Here is a 19,264-nt window from a genome sequence, read left to right on the forward strand (position 1 = left end):
TTATTTACAATGCCACTACTGTTGGAAATGATTCCATTTTGTTAAGTTATGTAGCAAAAAATATAAACATAATAATACAAATACAATTTTTATTTAATATATATGTAAATAATATTTGGCAAAACAAAATTGTTTGGAACAAAGATTATCAAGTTTAAACCGACATATTTAAGCACGTTCACGAGAGAGAAAGCCAGAGAATAGTCATGGTTGTCCAACAACTTGTGTGTTTCACCTTTGTGTGGCGCTCTGGCGTCACCTTGTGCACACAAAAGAAAATACAGGAAGCCTAAAAAATACAAACAAATTTGTGGCTAATGGATATAGATATACCCCCCCCCCAATTACGTGTTGTGCTACTTTAACATCGGTTTTGTTTAGAGCTGCGTAGGAAGCGAGAGGGATTATCGCGAGACCGTCCACGTATTCATAACTTTTAAACATTTTTACCTATGACTTTTTCTGATAACCATGTTAATCCAGCCATTAATTCGCAGGTAGTGTGGCAGAGTGTTAAGCAGCGGTCGCCTGCTTATCTGCTTCAAGGGTGGTCATGAGTTAGGTCACATGGTTTGCTATTTATACATAAATAGTGCAGCAGTGATATCGAAACTGCGGAAGGTCGTTGGTCCGTCCCCGCTAGCAGACGAGGGGATTTTGGATAGGACGTCTCACAGGTGACCCTGCTGCAAAGGGAAAGTTAAACCATTAACCTGCAATTTGTGGAAACTGTGAAAGGCAAGTCTGACAATTACTCCATTTTATGATGGATTACTAAAAGGTGGAGGATGAAGGACATTGATTAACTGCGTGATTCAGTGAATGAATGAATGCATAAATAGCAAATACCACAACAAGCAGTGTACTGCAAGTTTCCACAATGTTATTTGTCTTTTGGTAATTAAATGGTATTTTTTTGAGAGGCCAGTATTTGTAGGCTAAACGCCTCATTTGTTTTACAGTTTGCTTGTGTAAGACGGTTTGTGTCTGAGTCCTGAGCTGTCCCCTCTAGCCTCACAACATTCACATCATTTTTCTCTGCCTGGTTGTCTCTGCTCCTGCTCACAACAACTAGGCCAGACTTGGACCCCCCCCACGCCGTGCCGTCATAATCTCGCGAACAAACCCGGAGTCTGTAATCCACCCTGGTCCCAGTGTGAGTGTGACTGTTGCGTCCTGCAGAGCTGAAATCACTCTGCTGTCTGAAAGGCCTCGCAGCACAGACAACCTGAGTGTGTGATTCAGGACCTATTTGGTGGGGGGGGCAGCTTATAATGTGCTTTGTTATTTGACAGCAGATGCAGAAGTAGTGTTAACGTATCACCTACCTCTGCTTGTTTGTGTTCATAGTCAAGAGACCAGAGGGAGTCTCAGGGAGGACGCTCAGAGGCCATGTCGACCCTCCTGCGCTCCATCTCCAGCTCTTCTGTTATATTGTTCCAGCGAAGGGTCTGTCAGAAGATACCTGGAAGGAGGCATTTCAGGACTTTCCCTGTGTTATGGGACCAAACTGCCTCCAGAGGTAGGAAAGTACAGTTAAAATCTCTCTGCTTAACTGTAAAATATTTTTCATAGACGACGGCCTGCTGTCTTTGGTTTGGATTTCCTCTGTCTATTGAGTTGAGGAATGAGAGCATAACAGTTCACTCAAGGACACGTTCCTTCTGGCCAGAAGAGTGGAAAACCCCACAGATCATGAACTGTTTGCAGCAGGTTTCTAGAGATCTTCCCAAAATAGGGAAAGCTGTAGTGAACCTGGTAGCAGCTCTGCTCACTTGGCTGGTAGGAGCTGCTAACATGTAAGAACAAATAAGAGGTCAGTTAAAGGTGACATGTAAAAGATTAACTGCTGTCTGAAAGATTTTGTTCACAGACATTTGTTTATGGAGTCGGTGCTCTTCACGGGACACATGTCACAGACTGTTTGTGAAAAGTTTGCAAGTTACTGAGTGCTTTTTAAGTTTGAATTTTGAGTGTGTCTGTATGGGAGTACAGGCCCCTATCCGTGTGTGCTGGCACAGAGCCAATCACCTGCTAATAATGTCTCCATGGCGGCGAGGTCACCACTCCATGTATGGAGAGAAATGTGTAACATGACACTGTTCCCAGCCAAACATACTCAGCTCTATACGCATGCTCTCTTATGATGTTGCACAAAAAATATATTATTTTTTTATGAAAGCTTCTAACTTTCATCTGAATTTCTTTTTGGGGAAAAAAATGCTTTTTATGCACTGCAGACTCAGTCAGCTGGTTTGTTTGTTCAGGTGTGCTCTACAAGGACCTGGTGGTTGGCGTTCCTAAGGAGACGTTCCAGAATGAGCGTCGTGTGGCGTTGTCTCCTGCGGGGGTGCAGGCGCTGGTCAAACAGGGCTTCAACGTGCAGGTGGAAAGTGGAGCTGGAGAGGAATCTAAGTTCTCTGATCAGCAATACAGAGATGCTGGAGCCACCATCACCGACGTCAAAGGAGCACTCGGCTCAGACTTGGTCCTCAAGGTTTATACACACCTGCTACTGGCTCTTCTAATAAAACAACTCTAAGATATTACTGAATTTCTACTCCTGTAACATCAATTTTCTGCTTTAGGTTCGAGCCCCCAGCTTGAGCGAGGCAGACCTCCTGAAGTCAAAGTCAACGCTGGTTAGCTTCATTTATCCAGCACAGAACCCAGAGCTGATGAGGAAGCTGTCAGAGAGGCAGAGCACTGTGCTGGCCATGGACCAGGTGCCCAGAGTCACAATCGCACAGGGCTATGATGCGCTCAGCTCCATGGCTAACATCGCGGGGTAAAAGGAAAAATATACATGTACATGCAGATTCATATATTTGTAGCTGCTCAGGAATGCCTGGTTATAGAAGATGTGACTTTTTGTAGGTACAAGGCTGTGGTTCTGGCTGCCAACCACTTTGGCAGGTTCTTTACTGGTCAGATCACAGCTGCTGGAAAAGTCCCCCCAGCTAAGGTAACTGTCTACATATAACCCAAGTCAACATGATTACCATCTTTCCCTTTTTTCCACGTACCTCAATATGTAACAGTGAGCTGAGTCTATCTCCCCCTTGTACAATAATGCATATGGATGTTTCTGGTGTACACAGGTCCTGGTTATTGGAGGTGGAGTGGCTGGTTTGGCAGCAGCAGGGACAGCCAAGTCAATGGGAGCCATAGTAAGAGGATTTGACACCAGGTATAAGATGGATGGAGGGGGGGGGGTACATTATGTCTCTGAAGGCTGAGTGATGGTTGGGATGATCATAACTGTTTCTTGACTGTCAGGCCAGCTGCTCTGGAGCAGTTCAAGTCATTTGGGGCAGAGCCTTTAGAAGTAGACATCGCAGAGTCTGGCGACGGTGTTGGCGGTTATGCCAAAGAGATGTCTAAGGAGTTTATTGAGGCTGAGATGGCTCTTTTCGCCAAGCAGTGTAAAGAGGTCGACATTGTCATCAGCACTGCCCTGATTCCAGGTCAGTCGCCCTGGTACCTTCTACCTCTTATGTTTTGCATTGATCACCCTTTTTTTTTCATGGTAACCCTAAACCAAATGACAAATATGAAAGGGATGATTCATAGTGATGAATCCACCGAGCTTTTGCTCAGCCTCAGGTTGAGTTATTTTGGTTCAGCGGCCTGGAAATTTACTTGTATAGCTGAGACTTGGCTACTCTCAAGCAAACAAACGTACCGGGAAAAATATGCCTGCACACAGCTTTCAGATTGGCTGGTGAGGATACAAAGATCATCTAGCAGCTAAAGACATTTAGATATTTTTATCAGGAGGTGGTGGGGACTAAAACAAAGCTGAAAGAACCATAAATATTGGAACTTTGTTAGACAGACACATGCCTTCACGTAAATGCTAACAATGCTTCGTGTCTGATTATGCAAGTAACAAATAATTCCTAACATAAGCCATAGCAACTCCATAACCTAATTGTTTTGTTGCTTGTTAACATGATGTTCTGTCCCCCCTTGAGGCCAAAACTTCATTAATGCATCTTTATTGTGGATTCCTTTGACTTTCTCGTGTGTGTGGTGGGTTGTGGTTTAAGTGGGTTTTTATTTTTTGGTTTTTCTTTTATAAATTGCATGATATTATCACAAACATTTGATGCATCTCACCTGTCTCGCTGTTTCCTGTTCCCATGCAGGGAAGCGGGCTCCCATTCTGATCAAGAAGGAGTTTGTGGAGTCGATGAAGGATGGCTCTGTGGTGGTGGATCTGGCTTCAGAGGCAGGGGGCAACATTGAGACCACCAAGCCTGGAGAACTGTACGTTTACAAGGTGAGTTTTCTGCATTGCCAGCGGATTTTGATTAACGACAAAAGAAATCCTGTAAAAGCCTGTTTTATTCTTTGTTCAACACTGTGTAAAATGTACTAATGATGCACTTGTTTTCATAACTAGGGAGTTACACACATTGGCTACACAGACCTGCCCAGCCGCTTGGCCACCCAGGCCAGCACTCTGTATTCAAACAACGTACTGAAGCTGCTGAAGGCCATTAGCCCAGACAAGGAGTACTTCCACTATCAGCCCACAGAAGAATTTGACTATGGAACAATTGACCATGTCATCCGTGGGACTATTGTTATGAAGGTGAGTTTTTATTTGTGGTAACTATCTACTGGCAGCGTCCATACTCACTGGTATCGCTCCCACCATCTCGGCATGAACTATCGGATCCTGTCATGCTAGAACACTATGCCAAATAAGTACTAAAAACCCAGTCCCAACTGGGAATAACTGTTGTTGGATCCCAGCAAGAATGTTATGAACATTTCAAAATATACTTTTCCAGGAATTTTGGCTTTGACACATTGTTTATGGCAGAGAACACATGCAACCTCAACAGGACATATCAGTTTACCCCTTGTTAAACTAAGCATTATTAAGGCCCCTTAAAAGAGAATTTATCTTTCAAAACCACTGGTAACTAGTTCGTGATTGCTGTTTGTTCAGCATAATATCCTTTTGCGGTCCATGGGTTTGTATTTTGAGTGCTCCCACCGTCCAGGCAAGGTCTCCTACAATGCAAGACTCCAAAGTTTTGATGTGTTTCTCACGCAAACTCTGTGGACGTCGTCTGCGTTCTCACACTGATCCTATTGGGGTGTTTTCTGATGTGTCCAGGAAGGCAAGGACATGTTCCCGGCCCCCCTTCCTAAAACAGCCCCCCCAGCCCCTGTAAAACAGAAAACAGTTGCTGAGTTGGAGGCTGAGAAAAGGCAGGTGATCTCTCCCTTCAAACGCACCATGACCTCTGCTGGCGTCTACACTGCAGGTCAGACTGTAATACACAGATCTGTGCACAAATATTTAGACAACTGAACAATTTCATGTGTTATGAAATGCAAAAGCTATTTTAAAAGGAATTTGGTAGAAAATACCCTTCATTAACGAAAAACAAATAAAATTTATATTAAATTATACAATTACCCAACAGAAATTTTGAACACAGTTCATTAGTGGTGTTTTGCCTAAATTGCTAAAATTAGATCTGCACACAGGCATGTAAACTGCTCTGTCTCTCTCTCTCTGTAGGTGTGTCTTCCTGTCTGGCTCTGGGCATCATCTCTCCCAACGCAGCCTTCACTCAGATGGTCACCACCTTCGGCTTGGCAGGGATTGTGGGATACCACACCGTGTGGGGCGTGACCCCCGCTCTGCACTCACCCCTCATGTCTGTCACCAATGCCATCTCAGGTCAGAAGTCTATATAAGATGGTTATGAGATGATTTTTATTTTGTGAGAGTATGTCTTAATCTTTTATTTATATATATATTTTTTTGATGTTCTGTCAGGTCTGACAGCAGTTGGAGGTCTGGTGTTGATGGGAGGAGGTCTCACACCCTCCTCCCTGCCCGAGAGTCTTGCTCTTGCTGCTGCCTTTGTTTCCTCAATCAACATTGCCGGTCTGACGTTCAACACAAAAATAACAATAGCCAAGAAGATTCATTGCCCACCCAATGAAATTAAACCTTTCCAATTTCTGTGTATGTCCAGGTGGTTTCCTGATCACCCAGAGGATGTTGGACATGTTCAAGCGTCCCACTGATCCTCCTGAGTACAACTACCTGTACGCGCTGCCTGGGGCTGCATTTGTTGGGGGATATGGAGCCTCAGTGGCCGCTGGATACAGCATTGAGCAGGTGACATGATACACATCTCATCATTGTTTTTATAGTCAGTTTATTGTTTGTAAATTTTATTTGAGTATTATGGTGGCATTTGTTATTATGTCGATTGCTGACAAATGTCTACCACACTTCTGTTCAAGGTGATGTCTTTACTTGTTTTGCGCGGCCAAAATTCCAAAGATGGTCTAAACAACTTTGCTTTAAAAAATGACTTAAATTGATCAAAATAGTTTCTGATTAATTTTCTGTCGATTTGACTAATCATTTCAGCTCTAATGACTGCCGTAAAACTAAAAAAAAAAATAGCCCAGGCTTTTATATTCTTAAATCACTAAACTCACCCTGGCTATATTTGGGACAGGTGTCTGTAATAGACAGGCTTTTAATTCCTATTCCAATGAATAATGTTTTGGGGCTCATTGTTTCTGCAAAATGAATCTAACGATGTGTAGGATGTCCATTAGGTGTGTCCCCGACTAAGAATTTACATATTCAAATCAGAATTGTGAAGTCTTGCCTTTACACACGGTAGCTGTGCTTTAATTTTTAGAAGCCACAGTCTCCATTTATTAGTCACTGTAACTTGCACTGTGCTTTTAAAGCTAAATTGAGGCTTACTGTTGACCCTTTTCTCTCTGCTCTGCTCACCTGCACTCACTGGTCTTGTGCGGAGTTGTGCATGCCTGCCGAGAATGGCAACGCACCTATTCCAAGTACTATTGAAAAACGATATAATAATCTTTTGTGGTGTTCATCACTGGTGATAAATGATATGAACGTTCCTTGAGGTGCATGCACAACTCATGTTGTACCCTTTTTAGTCTCTTGGTTAGGGTTACAATTTTGGATTTATTCCTGCAGTTTAAAAATACTTTTTAAAAGATTCTTTTCACATTTTTGTTTACAGCATTATGTGTTTGTTTATTTATCACAATAGGCTGTATATTAACTTGAGAGAAAACCGGTAGTCCTATGTAAAATCAGACCTTAAGCAACCCATGTAAGCCAAAATGGCATGATCCCTGTTTCATAAGCCTCTGCAAAGATTTGACCATGAGATTGGAAGTGGAACGGATAACGATTGAAATGGATACTAACGTTTAAAATAAATCGAACTATTACCTCTGAGTATTATAGGCCAATAAAACCTAATATAATTTAATAATTAGTTAATTTGCCAAACAGATGAAAGCCTTTCTGAATAAATAAACCCATTTGGTTTTTTTGTTTTCTGCACAAAAACAAATCACATCAGTTGCAGCGCATACAAAAACATGACTTAGGAAATGAACACAAACGGAGATATTTGTGAATGCAGTGTAATTTATTCTCATAAATAGGTTAAACAGGAGAACAAATTACACTTAAATTGATGCCGTTTTCGTTGCCTCAGTTGAGCAAATACAAGTGCATAGTTTTTATATATTGTAATCAGGTGTGTGTGTGTGTGTGTTGTAAAAACACGGGATTGAAAAATGTAACGCTATTAAGTAGATCTTTCAGTGTACCGCTTATGACACAAAACAAGTCATTTCTTTTAACTCCTTGGCAGCCTCGTTAATGAGTAGACCGTTTGTGTAGACTAAATGTTTAAACACAAGAGGAATGCATTTGATTTACACTCTTTTCAAAAGAGGGAATCCAAATTATGTACCTGAGTCATCCAGTGTGTCTTGCATGTACAGTATGTGTCCCCCTCCACCTCCATCACTATTCAGGAGGGATGCACCTTCCTGTAGATCGGTTATAAGGGGGTGGAGCTTTGGTGTCCCCTTTCCTCCGGTACACAAGCATTGTGTGTATGTGCACGTTTTACCCACCAAACAACATGCTTCAGTGTCACACAAGGTTAAATTTCTATATATATATTTTTTTTTCTGTCAGAATTTGCCTCCTTTTTATTCATGCAGTCAGTATGTATTAATATTAATGAGCGGTGTTTCACTGACCATTTATGGGCAACTGTAGGTGTTTAAAGGGTCGGGCAAGGAGCTCGCTCACATTCACCACATTTCAAGTTGATTGTGATTTCTAAAGAGAAATTGGCGTAGGACGTGTGCGCCGTTTTATAAATCAGAATATTTTTGTGCATACACACTTGTTTTGAACATACTCAACCTTTTTAGGAGTCTTTTCTATGTAGAGTTTTATAAATGAGAGCACAGGCTTCTAATTGAGACCTGCATTTATTTGTCAAAACAGCCCCACCAGACCAGTAAAAGGGACAGGTGTCAAATTGGGACCAGGCTTTAATTGAAGTTCTACAGTATTTAAATTGAGACTTTATTCATACCTTCAAATTAGTTTATTGCTGATCTAAGGACTAATTGTTAAGTGATGTAACTTTAACTATAATTTTAAAGTGTGTGTGTGTGTGTGTGTGTGTGTGTGTGTATTTTTTTTAACCTCAGATGATATACTTGGGATCAGGCTTGTGTTGTGTTGGCGCACTGGCAGGCCTCTCTGCCCAGCGCACCAGTCGCTTGGGGAATGCCCTGGGTATGATGGGAGTGGCAGGGGGCATCGCTGCCACCCTCGGTGCCCTCAAACCCTCACCAGAGTTGCTGTCTCAGATGTCTCTGGCCATGGCCACTGGGGGAACGCTGGGTAGGTAGTTCTCTGCTTCTAGAGGATTTACAATTGAGATACACATGATGTCATGATTGCAAACATTCCTTGGCAGAAAAACTGTTCTTTACAAACGGTTGACAGACAGGCCTCACTGCCAACGAGGCATCTCTGTGTTCAGTCTAAAAAGAAACAAAATGACTAAAGCTTGGGCAGGGCTCCTTTTTCAAGTCTAACAGTTTGTTTGGGAAAACTGCAAGACCATCACGAATAAGTTGCATGTTATTAACTTTGCATGCAACTCCTTCAGTCCTTCAGGGTGTGAATTCTTTGCTAATTCATAACAGACCATCAATCATCCTGTCCCGATACAGAGATTTCATCCTGTGTGAATGTTGTACATGTTGATAGTAATTTTAAGAAAGGAGGATGATAAATTATCTTGAGACAGACAGGCAACATAGCATGAGGGTTTACTGTGTTAAATTAGTGGCCCTGTGTTTTTGAGGAAAAACACTTAACTGAGTGTGAAGTGTTTTTGCTTTTTTTTTTTTTTTTTTTTTTTTAATTGAATATTTTGACATTTTTGTAGTCAAACATAGCCGCTGAGAAATTCGGTGTCTGGTGCTTGACTCAACCAGACATACTGTAATAACTCATTTCCTGAAAACTGACCATATCTCTACTGCAGGCCTGACCATTGCCAAGCGTATTGAAATCTCAGACTTGCCGCAGCTCGTGGCGGCCTTCCACAGCCTTGTGGGGTTGGCAGCTGTTCTCACCTGTGTGGCAGAATTCATGATTGAGTACCCCCACCTGGACACTCACCCAGCCGCTGGTGTAGTCAAGACCGTGGCCTATCTGGGCACCTACATTGGAGGTGTCACTTTCAGTGGCTCACTGGTGGCCTACGGCAAGCTTCAAGGTAATGTATTTTACTTTAAAAATATTAGTAATATCTACAGTATATAAGTACATAGATATTGTGCATGTGACAAGTTTTACAATTTCTAGACTATTGTGTTTACAAGTCTGATCTTGATTTGTCACAGACACACACTAATCTCAGTATAAACATACTAAGCTTTGTGTTCTCTGGCACTGATTATCTCTTTCATCTAGTTAAAGCCAAAGATCCCCTGGTAAATCCAGGCCTGGAATGGGGGTTTGTGTGCATGTGTCAGCAGTCGCTAACTTACATTGTAGTGCAACTGATCAAGAGGAACACATGAGAAGCTTTCTGGTAATTTCTTACGGGTAGGACAGGGCAGCAGCTGCATGGCTGTGGTTGGTGGAGGGCTGATGTCTGATTTGTGGATGGAACAGACTCTTAGTCAGCTGATTAGAGGCCTCCACAGGCCTCTGAGAGTCCAAAGACACTCAACGCTGCTTAACATAAAAGCTTGTTTACATGTCTTATCGTGTCAAATTATTTCCCTTAAGCCTTACAAAAGAGTAACTGACTGCTCTGAAAATGTTTGACATTTCTTTGGTTGTAGGCATCCTGAACTCCGCCCCCCTGATGTTGCCGGGACGGCACATGTTAAACGCTGGCCTGATGGCAGCGTCAGTAGGAGGCATGGTGCCCTTTATGCTCAGTTCCAGCTACAGTACTGGCATGGGGTGTCTAGTGGGAGTGTCTGGGCTGTCCACTATTATGGTGAGTTTCAATGATTCACTAAGCTTGAACAGGGGAATAATTTTTATTTATTCAGATTTAAAGATGCGCAACTATCAGTAAAAATAGACTTTATCCATTTATTTAAAAAAAAAAAAGTAATGTACTAGAATTTCAAACACTTTAATACATTGCTTTAAATTATATATATGTATATTTTAAAATGTTTTACTAACTCCTTCCCATAGGGTGTAACCCTGACAGCAGCCATTGGGGGCGCTGACATGCCCGTGGTCATCACCGTGTTGAACAGCTACTCTGGATGGGCACTCTGTGCTGAAGGTTTCTTACTAGACAACAATCTCATGACGATTGTCGGAGCTCTGATTGGCTCCTCCGGTGCCATCCTCTCCTACATCATGTGTGTGGTGAGTAGATGCACAAATCCAACCACATGTGTGAACATATTAAAAAGTACCTGCTCTATATGAAAAGTGCCCTGAGATCACTTCTGTTATGTTTTAGTGCTATATAAATAAAATTGAACTTGCACAGTATACTCACCACAATTACCTGCAATGGCGTTAATGTCATTCTCTTCCAAGGCTATGAACCGCTCCCTGCCCAATGTGATCCTGGGTGGGTACGGCACCACCTCCACAGCGGGGGGTAAGCCCATGGAGATTGTTGGCACTCACACTGAGGTCAACTTGGACCAGACAATTGACATAATCAAAGAAGCCAGCAGCATCATTATCACACCAGGTACATGCAACACATGCATTATAAATAAAAAGTGGACTCACAAATGCATTGTAATTTTCAACTTTGTGGCCGAAATTACCATATGGGCTCACCTGCTAAGGTTGGCAAAGCATTTTTGTTATACAGTAAACAAAGTGACAGAGGTTTTTTGAAGAAACTGGCTAAACATGTTAATGTTAAACAAGTACTCCACCGATTTTAGCATTGTGCCCATACAACATTGTCGGACTCATGATGGACAGTTTAAAAAAAAAAAAAAAAAAAAAAAAAGATTACAATTGCTGCAGCAGGTGTTATGCCAGTAGCGGGTAATGTAGCCTTGAGCCGCTAGCCTCAAGCGGAGATGAGTGGGCTATAGATATATGGTAACCTCACTTCTCCACACCCTCAGATATTATTTTTTTCAAACTCGCAGTCTTCAGACCCAACAGGTCAGATTCAAGTGAAATCACTTGAAGGCAATTCATCATCTCAGCATTTTTGATATAATTTTATTTTGAATAGCTCATGGTCAGACTGCATAGTAGTGAACATGTATGTTTGAGAATAAAGTTAGAATTTTGGTTGAACCAAACCATTCAAATGTGACCCCTGCAAAAATAACCTGCAAAAGTCTGTCGTTTTTCTCATTTTAATCAGGTAAAGACCAGTTTTACAAGACTTTGGCAGTAATTTTAAACCATGCATACATATTCAGTAGAAAAAGGCCTTCCTCCCAGCAGACAGTGGAGACACTTGTGAAAAAGACTGGAGCCTTTGGGAGAGACAGGTGTAGAAAGATGTTTGGTTTGACATCAGAGACGAAGATGCAGCACAACTTTTTAATATCGCATTCTTTCATCATTGGACAGCTTGGATTCTCCTCTGCACTCCAGCTGCAGCTATTCAGACTAGATAAATAACAGCTACTATCGCTCTCATCCAGTTAATCTCACCTAACAAAAAGGCTGAGCCTGACTGCTCTGCCAAAATGTGGATCAAATGTTTTTGCAGCAGCTCTGGGAAAGCTAGATGCTTATGGACTGATTTTATATGGTAGTAATTAAACTATTGAAGCACCAAAACCACAAGAGGGGGCAGTTTGTTCACAATTGATCCAACAGCCACCTGATCTTGAGCACAGTATATAATATCTGTGTGTCAGTACTTGTTAGAAAAGAGTTAAAGAATGATGGGTTTGATTTTTGAGCGTGAGCTGATGACCACATCTTGATTCATTTAGTAGAAAAAGCCAAACTTGTGTCTCAGTAGTTGTTGAGTGGCCTGAGCAAGAAGAACCAGTCTTAGATAGCCATTGTTCTCAAGTGGCTCCAAACCAACGAATGGACAGCTGTGTGGTCCAACATACTGGTTTGATTAGTGAAACAGTGAAAAGTCATAAGAGCTTTGAGTCCAGACTCAAGACTTCGCCATGCGCTGTCGACAACAAAGCCCAGCAGTGAGGAAACAGAAGGCTCCAGTTGTCTTGGGAAATGAAGAATATGGGTTATGGGCGACTGGCTTAGAAAATTCGATTAGGGGTAATGCTGAACTCTACATGGTATCTGAACACCAGGGTTAAATAGGGGTTATGCAGACACAGGGAAAGGGATTCTTTGCATGCAGGGGACCCAAATGCACACCACGCATGCAAACTTTTCCCTAAGAAAAATGTCTCAGACCAATAAACCACTGATTTAATACAGTGAGGAGACTTGTGGTAGATAAGGACACGGAGAGTGGGACAAAAAGAATGAAGGCTAGAGGAATAACTGTTTTTATTGTTGCTGAACCCCTACTGGATTGTTGTGCTTTCATCTAAAAATGAACAATGTCTGAAATGGGTTATACAGTACATTCAAATTGGACAATAGACCAAACATTAATCAAGAATAGGAAATGCTATTGAATCATCAACTCAAGCAACAAGGGAAGTATTCAAAATCTCCAGACAATATTAAAACTGCTTTTTTGGGGGGGGGCATTGCATGTTGATTCTCTGTATGTTGTTGTTTTTTGTTTTGTTTAGGCTGGGGTCTGTGTGCAGCAAAAGCCCAGTACCCAATTGCAGACATGGTGAAGATGCTCAAGGAACAGGGCAAGAATGTCAGGTGAATGTCTATACACATCTCCTTTTTATAAACAAGAATTACCACTGTATATTCTACCAGTGCTTTCTTTATTTTTGTGCTTTACAACAAATCTGAACTTGTTTACTGAGAGACGGGTGCATTTGTACTTTTGGCACTACAGGAGCAGGGCATCATAGATCAGGGAGTAGTGAGTTTTCAGTGAAAATCAAAGCGTTTGAGCAGTAATGTGTTGCATCCATCTCCAACAGGTTTGGTATCCACCCGGTGGCCGGACGCATGCCTGGCCAGCTGAACGTCCTCTTGGCTGAAGCTGGTGTTCCCTATGACGTGGTCCTGGAGATGGATGAGATCAATGAGGACTTCCCAGGTAAATGCTTTAATAAAAAAAAAAAAAAAATCTAAAGAGAGCTGCTAATAGTTACTGCTTTGAGCAGCCAGTGTTGCGCCTCGATAATTAGACATGCCATGTTATCAGGGCAACTGTTGTTTTCTTAGCAACTAGGCATGCAGCCTGAGACACATGGTTCTGTTTATGACAAAGGGAGATAAGTGTGGTGTCAGGGAACCAAGTAACATTTGTCAGGACAATTGCAGAATTTTTCTGGCGGTTTGTGTTCATCTATCTTCTGTATAAATATTTGTGGCCCACAGAGACAGACTTGACTCTGGTCATTGGAGCCAACGACACAGTGAATTCTGCAGCACAAGAAGATCCCAACTCGATAATTGCTGGCATGCCGGTCCTGGAGGTGTGGAAGTCCAAACAGGTTGGTCTGCTTATGTTTTGTACTATCTTTGATATGTAAAGCTGCACCAACAATGTCACTGCATTTTAGATGTGGTACAAAAAGTAAATATACTCTGAATTTTACTCCTCCAGGTGATTGTGATGAAGCGTACCTTGGGTGTGGGCTACGCTGCAGTAGATAACCCCATTTTCTACAAGCCTAACACATCAATGTTGCTGGGAGATGCCAAGAAGACATGTGACAGCCTGCAAGCCAAGATCAGAGAGGCCTACTATTAGTGACTCTCCATTAGTTTACCATCATGGATTGTAGTTGTCAAATACAGAGGCATGTTGACACTTACATATTTCCAGCATTGGCTTTCAGTATATTTTGGGGAACTGATTTATTGGGTCTGCAACAAATGTGATACTATTACAGAGGTGCCCAAGATTCATAAGAATTTTTTGAGAATAAGGGATAACTTGTGTAACGATTTGTAAATAAAAATATTTAAATGCTTCTGAAGCCTGACTTCCTTTCACATTATTACATGTTAAGTTTTAAAAAGGCTAACTGTACTCATTTACAACACAGTATGGTGGGAAGAGCAAAAACAAAATGCCCTAAAAGATCAATTTAAGTCTCAGTTGACACCACAATGAACTTAAAACCAGACATCAGGGCTTGCACATAAATCAATCCTTCAGTTATAGTTTAACAGTCTCTTGTAGCTGATGTCAGTTTTTCCTCAGCACTTTCCAGCAGAAGTCTTAGCTTTGTTGACAACTGAGTGCAGATAAGAGTAGAAGAAAAGAAGGTTATCATATTCTCCATTATACTCCTGAGCAAGGCAATGCTCATGGAAGTCCTTCAGGAAATAATAAATAGCCTCGATAGTAGCTAAGTAGGTGTCTGGTTTTCCCTTTTGACGGCGCCAGAAACATGTTTTCCTCATCTTCAGCTCTACCCGGAGCAAATCTGGAAGAGAACACATCTCTGTTAAACACACAGGAACACTGAATGAGATCATGTTAAACAGAATTGCGATTGAAGTAAATTTGCCCCTTAAAATCACCAACAGTCAGAGCTCTTTGAAAAGCCACACAAATGCAGTCTTTCATGATTACCTTGAAGTCTCTCGTCTGTGCTGATCTTGTTGGTCTGGTTCCATGTGCTGTCAATGAAGACCACCCTCTGCAGGGGACAGACCCTTGACTCAAAGCCCTTTGCTTCATCTGGGGTCCCTGACTTTGGGTTCTCTGCAGTGTGTGTGGCGTCTTGAACTTCCTCACTTTTGACCCTCTTTATGCAGGGTTCATCAAAGGAGTAAAGTGACCTGCTGTGACTCCAGTCATGTAAACATTGCATCATGTCTTGAACTGAGACAGCCCCTGGACCAGGGAACACCAACACCACCTGGAGAGACAACAGTCTTATTGGAACACCTTCATACAAACCAATACTAGAATACATGATTTAAGGCTAAATTTAGGCAGTACTGAAACTGAGTTAAATAGGAGCAAAATACAGACAAAACTATAATAATTCAACAATTGAGTAAAGTAGATGAGCATGCAAAGTAAAACTGTCAAAACCAATAAACATACATGGCTTGTGCACTAAAGCCACTGTAATTCTATAAGTCAAGTCAAATTACAGTATCTGTTTATTCTTAATATGACTAGACATGAAATGAAAACATGCCATGCATGAAATATGAGTATCAGCAACTGACCAGACTTTCCAAATTTATTTCAGATACCACATTTTTTCTATTAGAAAGCTGTATACAGTATGGATCAATCTAAAATGAGTTCTACTACAACAAATACAGGAATATATAATGGACAAAAAGAGGCATTTACTTCAATAACAATTTAGTGCATAGTAAAAGTATCAACATTGCTCAAAAGCAGCTGCTTGCATTAAAAAATTAACATAAATAAAGTCAGTTGCAATGACAATTCAGGTTTGGGGGAAAAGGGGATTCTGGAGAAATCCAATACCATAAAGAGTGAATAACTACATAGAAAGTAATGTAATTAACATTAGCCAAGTTGTGGGTTAGCATACTGTTGTTACAGCTGCTGCTGCGAAGCTAACATATAAAGAGGACAAGACTGTTCCAGAGTCGGCACAAAAGCTCCGAACATCAATACTCATAGCTCTCCTGCTACAATAGCTAACATCACAACAACAGCTTGGCAAACTAGAAAGTAAACTGAATGTCTGTGGGCAAGTCTATTAATGTTACCTGACACACACTGTATAGTGTGTGTGTGGTTGTTTGATGTGCAAGCAGCAAATTTGCTACATTACACAAGTTCTCAGCTGTTTTTTTGTCTATAACAAATAAGCTATCTATACACTTATTTGCCTGATCATAAATAAAAATACAACAGTAAAGCTTAGAAATTGAAGTTTCTCTTTCACTGAACTAATTGCCTTGTTAACTCATCATAAAACACAACAAAAACTAACCAAAATCATTGTGGTTAGTATTACCACTGTTCCAACAATCACCAACTCTGGTTTTGCCAAATTACACCTTTAATAAATTTTATATCTATCTATCTATCTCTATCTATCTATTTTTTCTGGCTCTACACCCTGTCTGTCTGGTGCCTCCCTATCGCTCCTCTTTTGTTTTGTTTCTCTCCTTTCCCTGCCTGAATCCTCCTTGTCATCCCCGGAGTCAGAGTCCTGTTTGGAGCTGCTGTAAATCTCCTTGGCACTGTATTCCCTGTCATTAAACTGGCCTCTGTCTGTCTCAGAGGCTGTGTTTGGTCCGGCCATGTTCTCTGGGTGGCTAAATAGCTAACAAATGGCAGTTAGCGGCAGTCTGTCCTGATGTGAGATATGCTGCAAGTGGAGAGTGGACAAGTGGAGTGTAGTCTCAATTCTTACACACTGCACCTTTAAACTGATGGGCTCCTGTAATTTCTTATTGTAGCATACCAATTTGATTTGGTGCTGTACTGACTTAATTGTGACATTGGCCAAAACTAACAGGTTTCTTTTAAGGTATTTTAATTAGATTTTTTGATTTTATTTTTTGTAGATTCCTCTCTATGTGGAAGCACATAATGCCATATTTTAATTTTTTTTTGCCAAACTGTGAATAGTTTATTTTTTCCTTCCTTCTTCCAGCCGCTTTGGCTGTGTATAATTCATATGTGCATAAGTATAAATAAACATTTAGTTTTTTTTTCTCGTTAAGAGGACATTATCTGGAAGATAATGGGCTGATTAATCAATAATGATTAGTTGCAACCAAAAAGTAAACAGCTTTACAATGACACTTAAAGATTTAAATAAACTTCATTCTTTTATGATGAAAACTGACCTTGTCTTTTTCAAAGTCAGGTATGCAGGGGTATGTGTATATCGTGACATCACTGGGTGCGAGAATCTTGGCATGGATTGCAGTGCTCTTGCCATCTGTCTCATTGGGATGCTTGATGATGTCTATTTTCACGGGAAGCTGGGCACAACATACAATATGAAGAGTCAGGTCCTGAAGATACTTCAACCATACGCAACATTTCATAGATCTTACATCAAAGACATGACATAACATTTTCCACTATATTAGGATACTATCACATCAACTCCAGAGCTGAAGGCCTCTGTTAAAAAGAACAATCAAGTGAGTCCTAACCTCTGACTGACCTTGATTAAGGGGATTTCTTGCAGAGTGACACCCACTAATGAGCAGCATGTGTAGCAGAAGAACATCCTTGATCCTCCACATTTAGAGCATTTCAACCTGCCCCTCTGCTGCGCTTTCTCCAGCACTGCATGTGATGCCAATATTAGACCTTGGAGAGGCTGTTTGGCAAGCTCATGAGCATCTGATGAATCACTAGAAACAGTTGTTTTGTCACGGAAACTAGGATGGAGACGCTGGTGTTGATCCAGGCTGCTCATGCTTGCTCTTCAAATGTTGACAGACAAGTACAAGCGTGTGGGCCCCACGTTCATAGCTGAACCAGAATGACAAAACAAACCATGCAAATATTAGCAATATTAACAGAAATAATCTAACATTTACATAACTTTATAAAGTGTAGAGTGCAATAATGTGGAAAATCCATTAAACAAGCAAGAAGTTTTTGTCAGACAAATCAGATGAATTGAATTGGGAGATATTGGGTATTGTGATATGTTTCTGCTTATATCCACAGTAGCTAAATAATGATCTTTTCTGACCATCACATCAGCTCTTCCTAGTTTAAACATGAAAGCATCCACATACACAAACAAAATACTGGCACATTATAAGTCAAAATATTCTCATATTTGATGTATCGCTATTGGTTAGTTTCATAGACAGCAATGAAGAGAGGAAACAAGGAAATAAGTTTCAAGAGGGAGGGGACTTGTTGCAACATCGCATTAACCTGAAAGATTCAGTCCATTAGCTACAAGACTTTCCACTTGACAAAGCCAATATAAACACTGCTGCTAACTGGCACTAACTAACGTTAACTAGCTTAGGTGCAGAGCGCATTATCTAATGTTAGATGAGAAAGCTAACGTTAATTTAGTGAAGAAATGAAAAGTGAGCTAAACACAAGCAGCATAACTAGCGCTACATACAACTGTAATTCACATTAGCATTGTGTTAATGTTCTTAACAAGAGCACAACATGCAGTTAACATTTTTCTTCATATCTCTCTTTTCATTATCACACTGAAATCTGACGGTAGACAAGTTATATCAGAACCCACGTTGCAGCACAGTCAACATTACCTGATTCAAGCTAAGTTAGATTGTTAGCAAGCTTGATATACGCCAAAACGTCTAACGTCTAACAGCTTCGGCTGCTACTAACAGACACAAGTCACAGTGGCTACGTTAGTTAGATTAACGTAGATAATAGCAAACACAAAATGTTGACTTGCAAGGAATAAAATGTCCACTAGCTAGTCACATAAACAAAATCAGGATAGAAACGTGTCTCCCGGTATGTAGTTAAATGAACTACAACTTCTTCTTCTGCGCCGGAAATACTGCTCCGTACAAAGGAAAGAGTTCTTACCCTGTCTGACTTCACCTGCCGATGGTGTGCTGAATGTAACTAACGAGAAGTACGTCCTGGACTGAGTTAGTTAATTTACCGGACTGTGTTAGCTAGTTAAATACCGTACTGTTACTGTTAATTTACCGGACTGTGCTAGCTAGTTAAATACCGTACTGTTACTGTTAATTTACCGGACTGTGCTAGCTAGTTAAATACCGTACTGTTACTGTTAATTTACCGGACTGTGCTAGCTAGTTAAATACCGTACTGTTACTGTTAATTTACCGGACTGTGCTAGCTAGTTAAATACCGTACTGTTACTGTTAATTTACCGGACTGTG

At 41.0% G+C, this 19,264-nt stretch overlaps 2 protein-coding genes across 8 annotated transcripts; one reads left to right on the forward strand and one right to left on the reverse strand.

Annotated features, from left to right (window-relative positions):
• The first annotated feature begins 397 nt into the window (after positions 1 to 397).
• On the forward strand, positions 398 to 14,421 carry LOC119889736 (NAD(P) transhydrogenase, mitochondrial-like). Of its 6 annotated transcripts, none has more exons than XM_038700537.1 (22): positions 398 to 738; positions 1,351 to 1,522; positions 2,268 to 2,497; positions 2,589 to 2,788; positions 2,878 to 2,965; positions 3,102 to 3,190; positions 3,280 to 3,467; positions 4,152 to 4,285; positions 4,409 to 4,600; positions 5,135 to 5,285; positions 5,546 to 5,707; positions 5,807 to 5,917; positions 6,009 to 6,154; positions 8,554 to 8,749; positions 9,402 to 9,635; positions 10,210 to 10,370; positions 10,577 to 10,756; positions 10,934 to 11,093; positions 13,102 to 13,183; positions 13,414 to 13,532; positions 13,817 to 13,932; positions 14,046 to 14,192. In XM_038700537.1, exons 2-22 carry the CDS (start codon positions 1,393 to 1,395, stop codon positions 14,190 to 14,192), a joined length of 3,216 nt encoding a protein of 1,071 aa, XP_038556465.1. In that variant the 5' UTR covers positions 398 to 738; positions 1,351 to 1,392. The 6 variants fall into 6 exon arrangements, with proteins under 6 accessions (XP_038556465.1, XP_038556467.1, XP_038556466.1 ...); XM_038700539.1 differs by lacking the exon at positions 398 to 738 and adding an exon at positions 1,076 to 1,156; XM_038700538.1 differs by lacking the exon at positions 398 to 738 and adding an exon at positions 1,080 to 1,232.
• dtwd1 (DTW domain containing 1) lies at positions 14,283 to 19,018 on the reverse strand. Of its 2 annotated transcripts, none has more exons than XM_038700544.1 (5): positions 18,942 to 19,018; positions 17,569 to 17,882; positions 17,243 to 17,380; positions 15,024 to 15,312; positions 14,283 to 14,874 (listed from the first exon to the last, which is right to left on the reverse strand). In XM_038700544.1, the coding sequence occupies exons 2-5, from the start codon at positions 17,824 to 17,826 to the stop codon at positions 14,645 to 14,647; spliced, it is 915 nt and encodes a 304-aa protein (XP_038556472.1). In that variant the 5' UTR covers positions 17,827 to 17,882; positions 18,942 to 19,018; the 3' UTR covers positions 14,283 to 14,644. The 2 variants fall into 2 exon arrangements, with proteins under 2 accessions (XP_038556472.1, XP_038556471.1); XM_038700543.1 differs by lacking the exon at positions 18,942 to 19,018 and adding an exon at positions 18,653 to 18,896.
• Between the last annotated feature and the right edge of the window lie 246 nt (positions 19,019 to 19,264).

This window comes from Micropterus salmoides, unplaced genomic scaffold (assembly GCF_014851395.1).
Source record: "Micropterus salmoides isolate LMB-PRFRI ecotype aquatic unplaced genomic scaffold, ASM1485139v1 Ms_hic_scaffold_6, whole genome shotgun sequence".
Taxonomy (NCBI): Eukaryota; Metazoa; Chordata; class Actinopteri; order Centrarchiformes; family Centrarchidae; genus Micropterus; species Micropterus salmoides.

Excerpts from the sequence above, each read along its gene's own strand:
- LOC119889736 (XM_038700537.1), top strand. The coding sequence starts at position 1,393 with ATGTCGACCCTCCTGCGCTCCATCTCCAGCTCTTCTGTTATATTGTTC. Across the intron at positions 1,523-2,267 it reads GGACCAAACTGCCTCCAGAG|GTGTGCTCTACAAGGACCTG; the intron begins GTAGGAAAGTAC and ends TTGTTTGTTCAG. Across the intron at positions 2,789-2,877 it reads TCCATGGCTAACATCGCGGG|GTACAAGGCTGTGGTTCTGG; the intron begins GTAAAAGGAAAA and ends GACTTTTTGTAG.
- dtwd1 (XM_038700544.1), bottom strand. The coding sequence starts at position 17,826 with ATGAGCAGCCTGGATCAACACCAGCGTCTCCATCCTAGTTTCCGTGAC. Across the intron at positions 17,381-17,568 it reads AAGAAATCCCCTTAATCAAG|CTTCCCGTGAAAATAGACAT; the intron begins GTCAGTCAGAGG and ends TGTTGTGCCCAG. Across the intron at positions 15,313-17,242 it reads CTGACTTTGAAAAAGACAAG|GTGGTGTTGGTGTTCCCTGG; the intron begins GTCAGTTTTCAT and ends TTGTCTCTCCAG.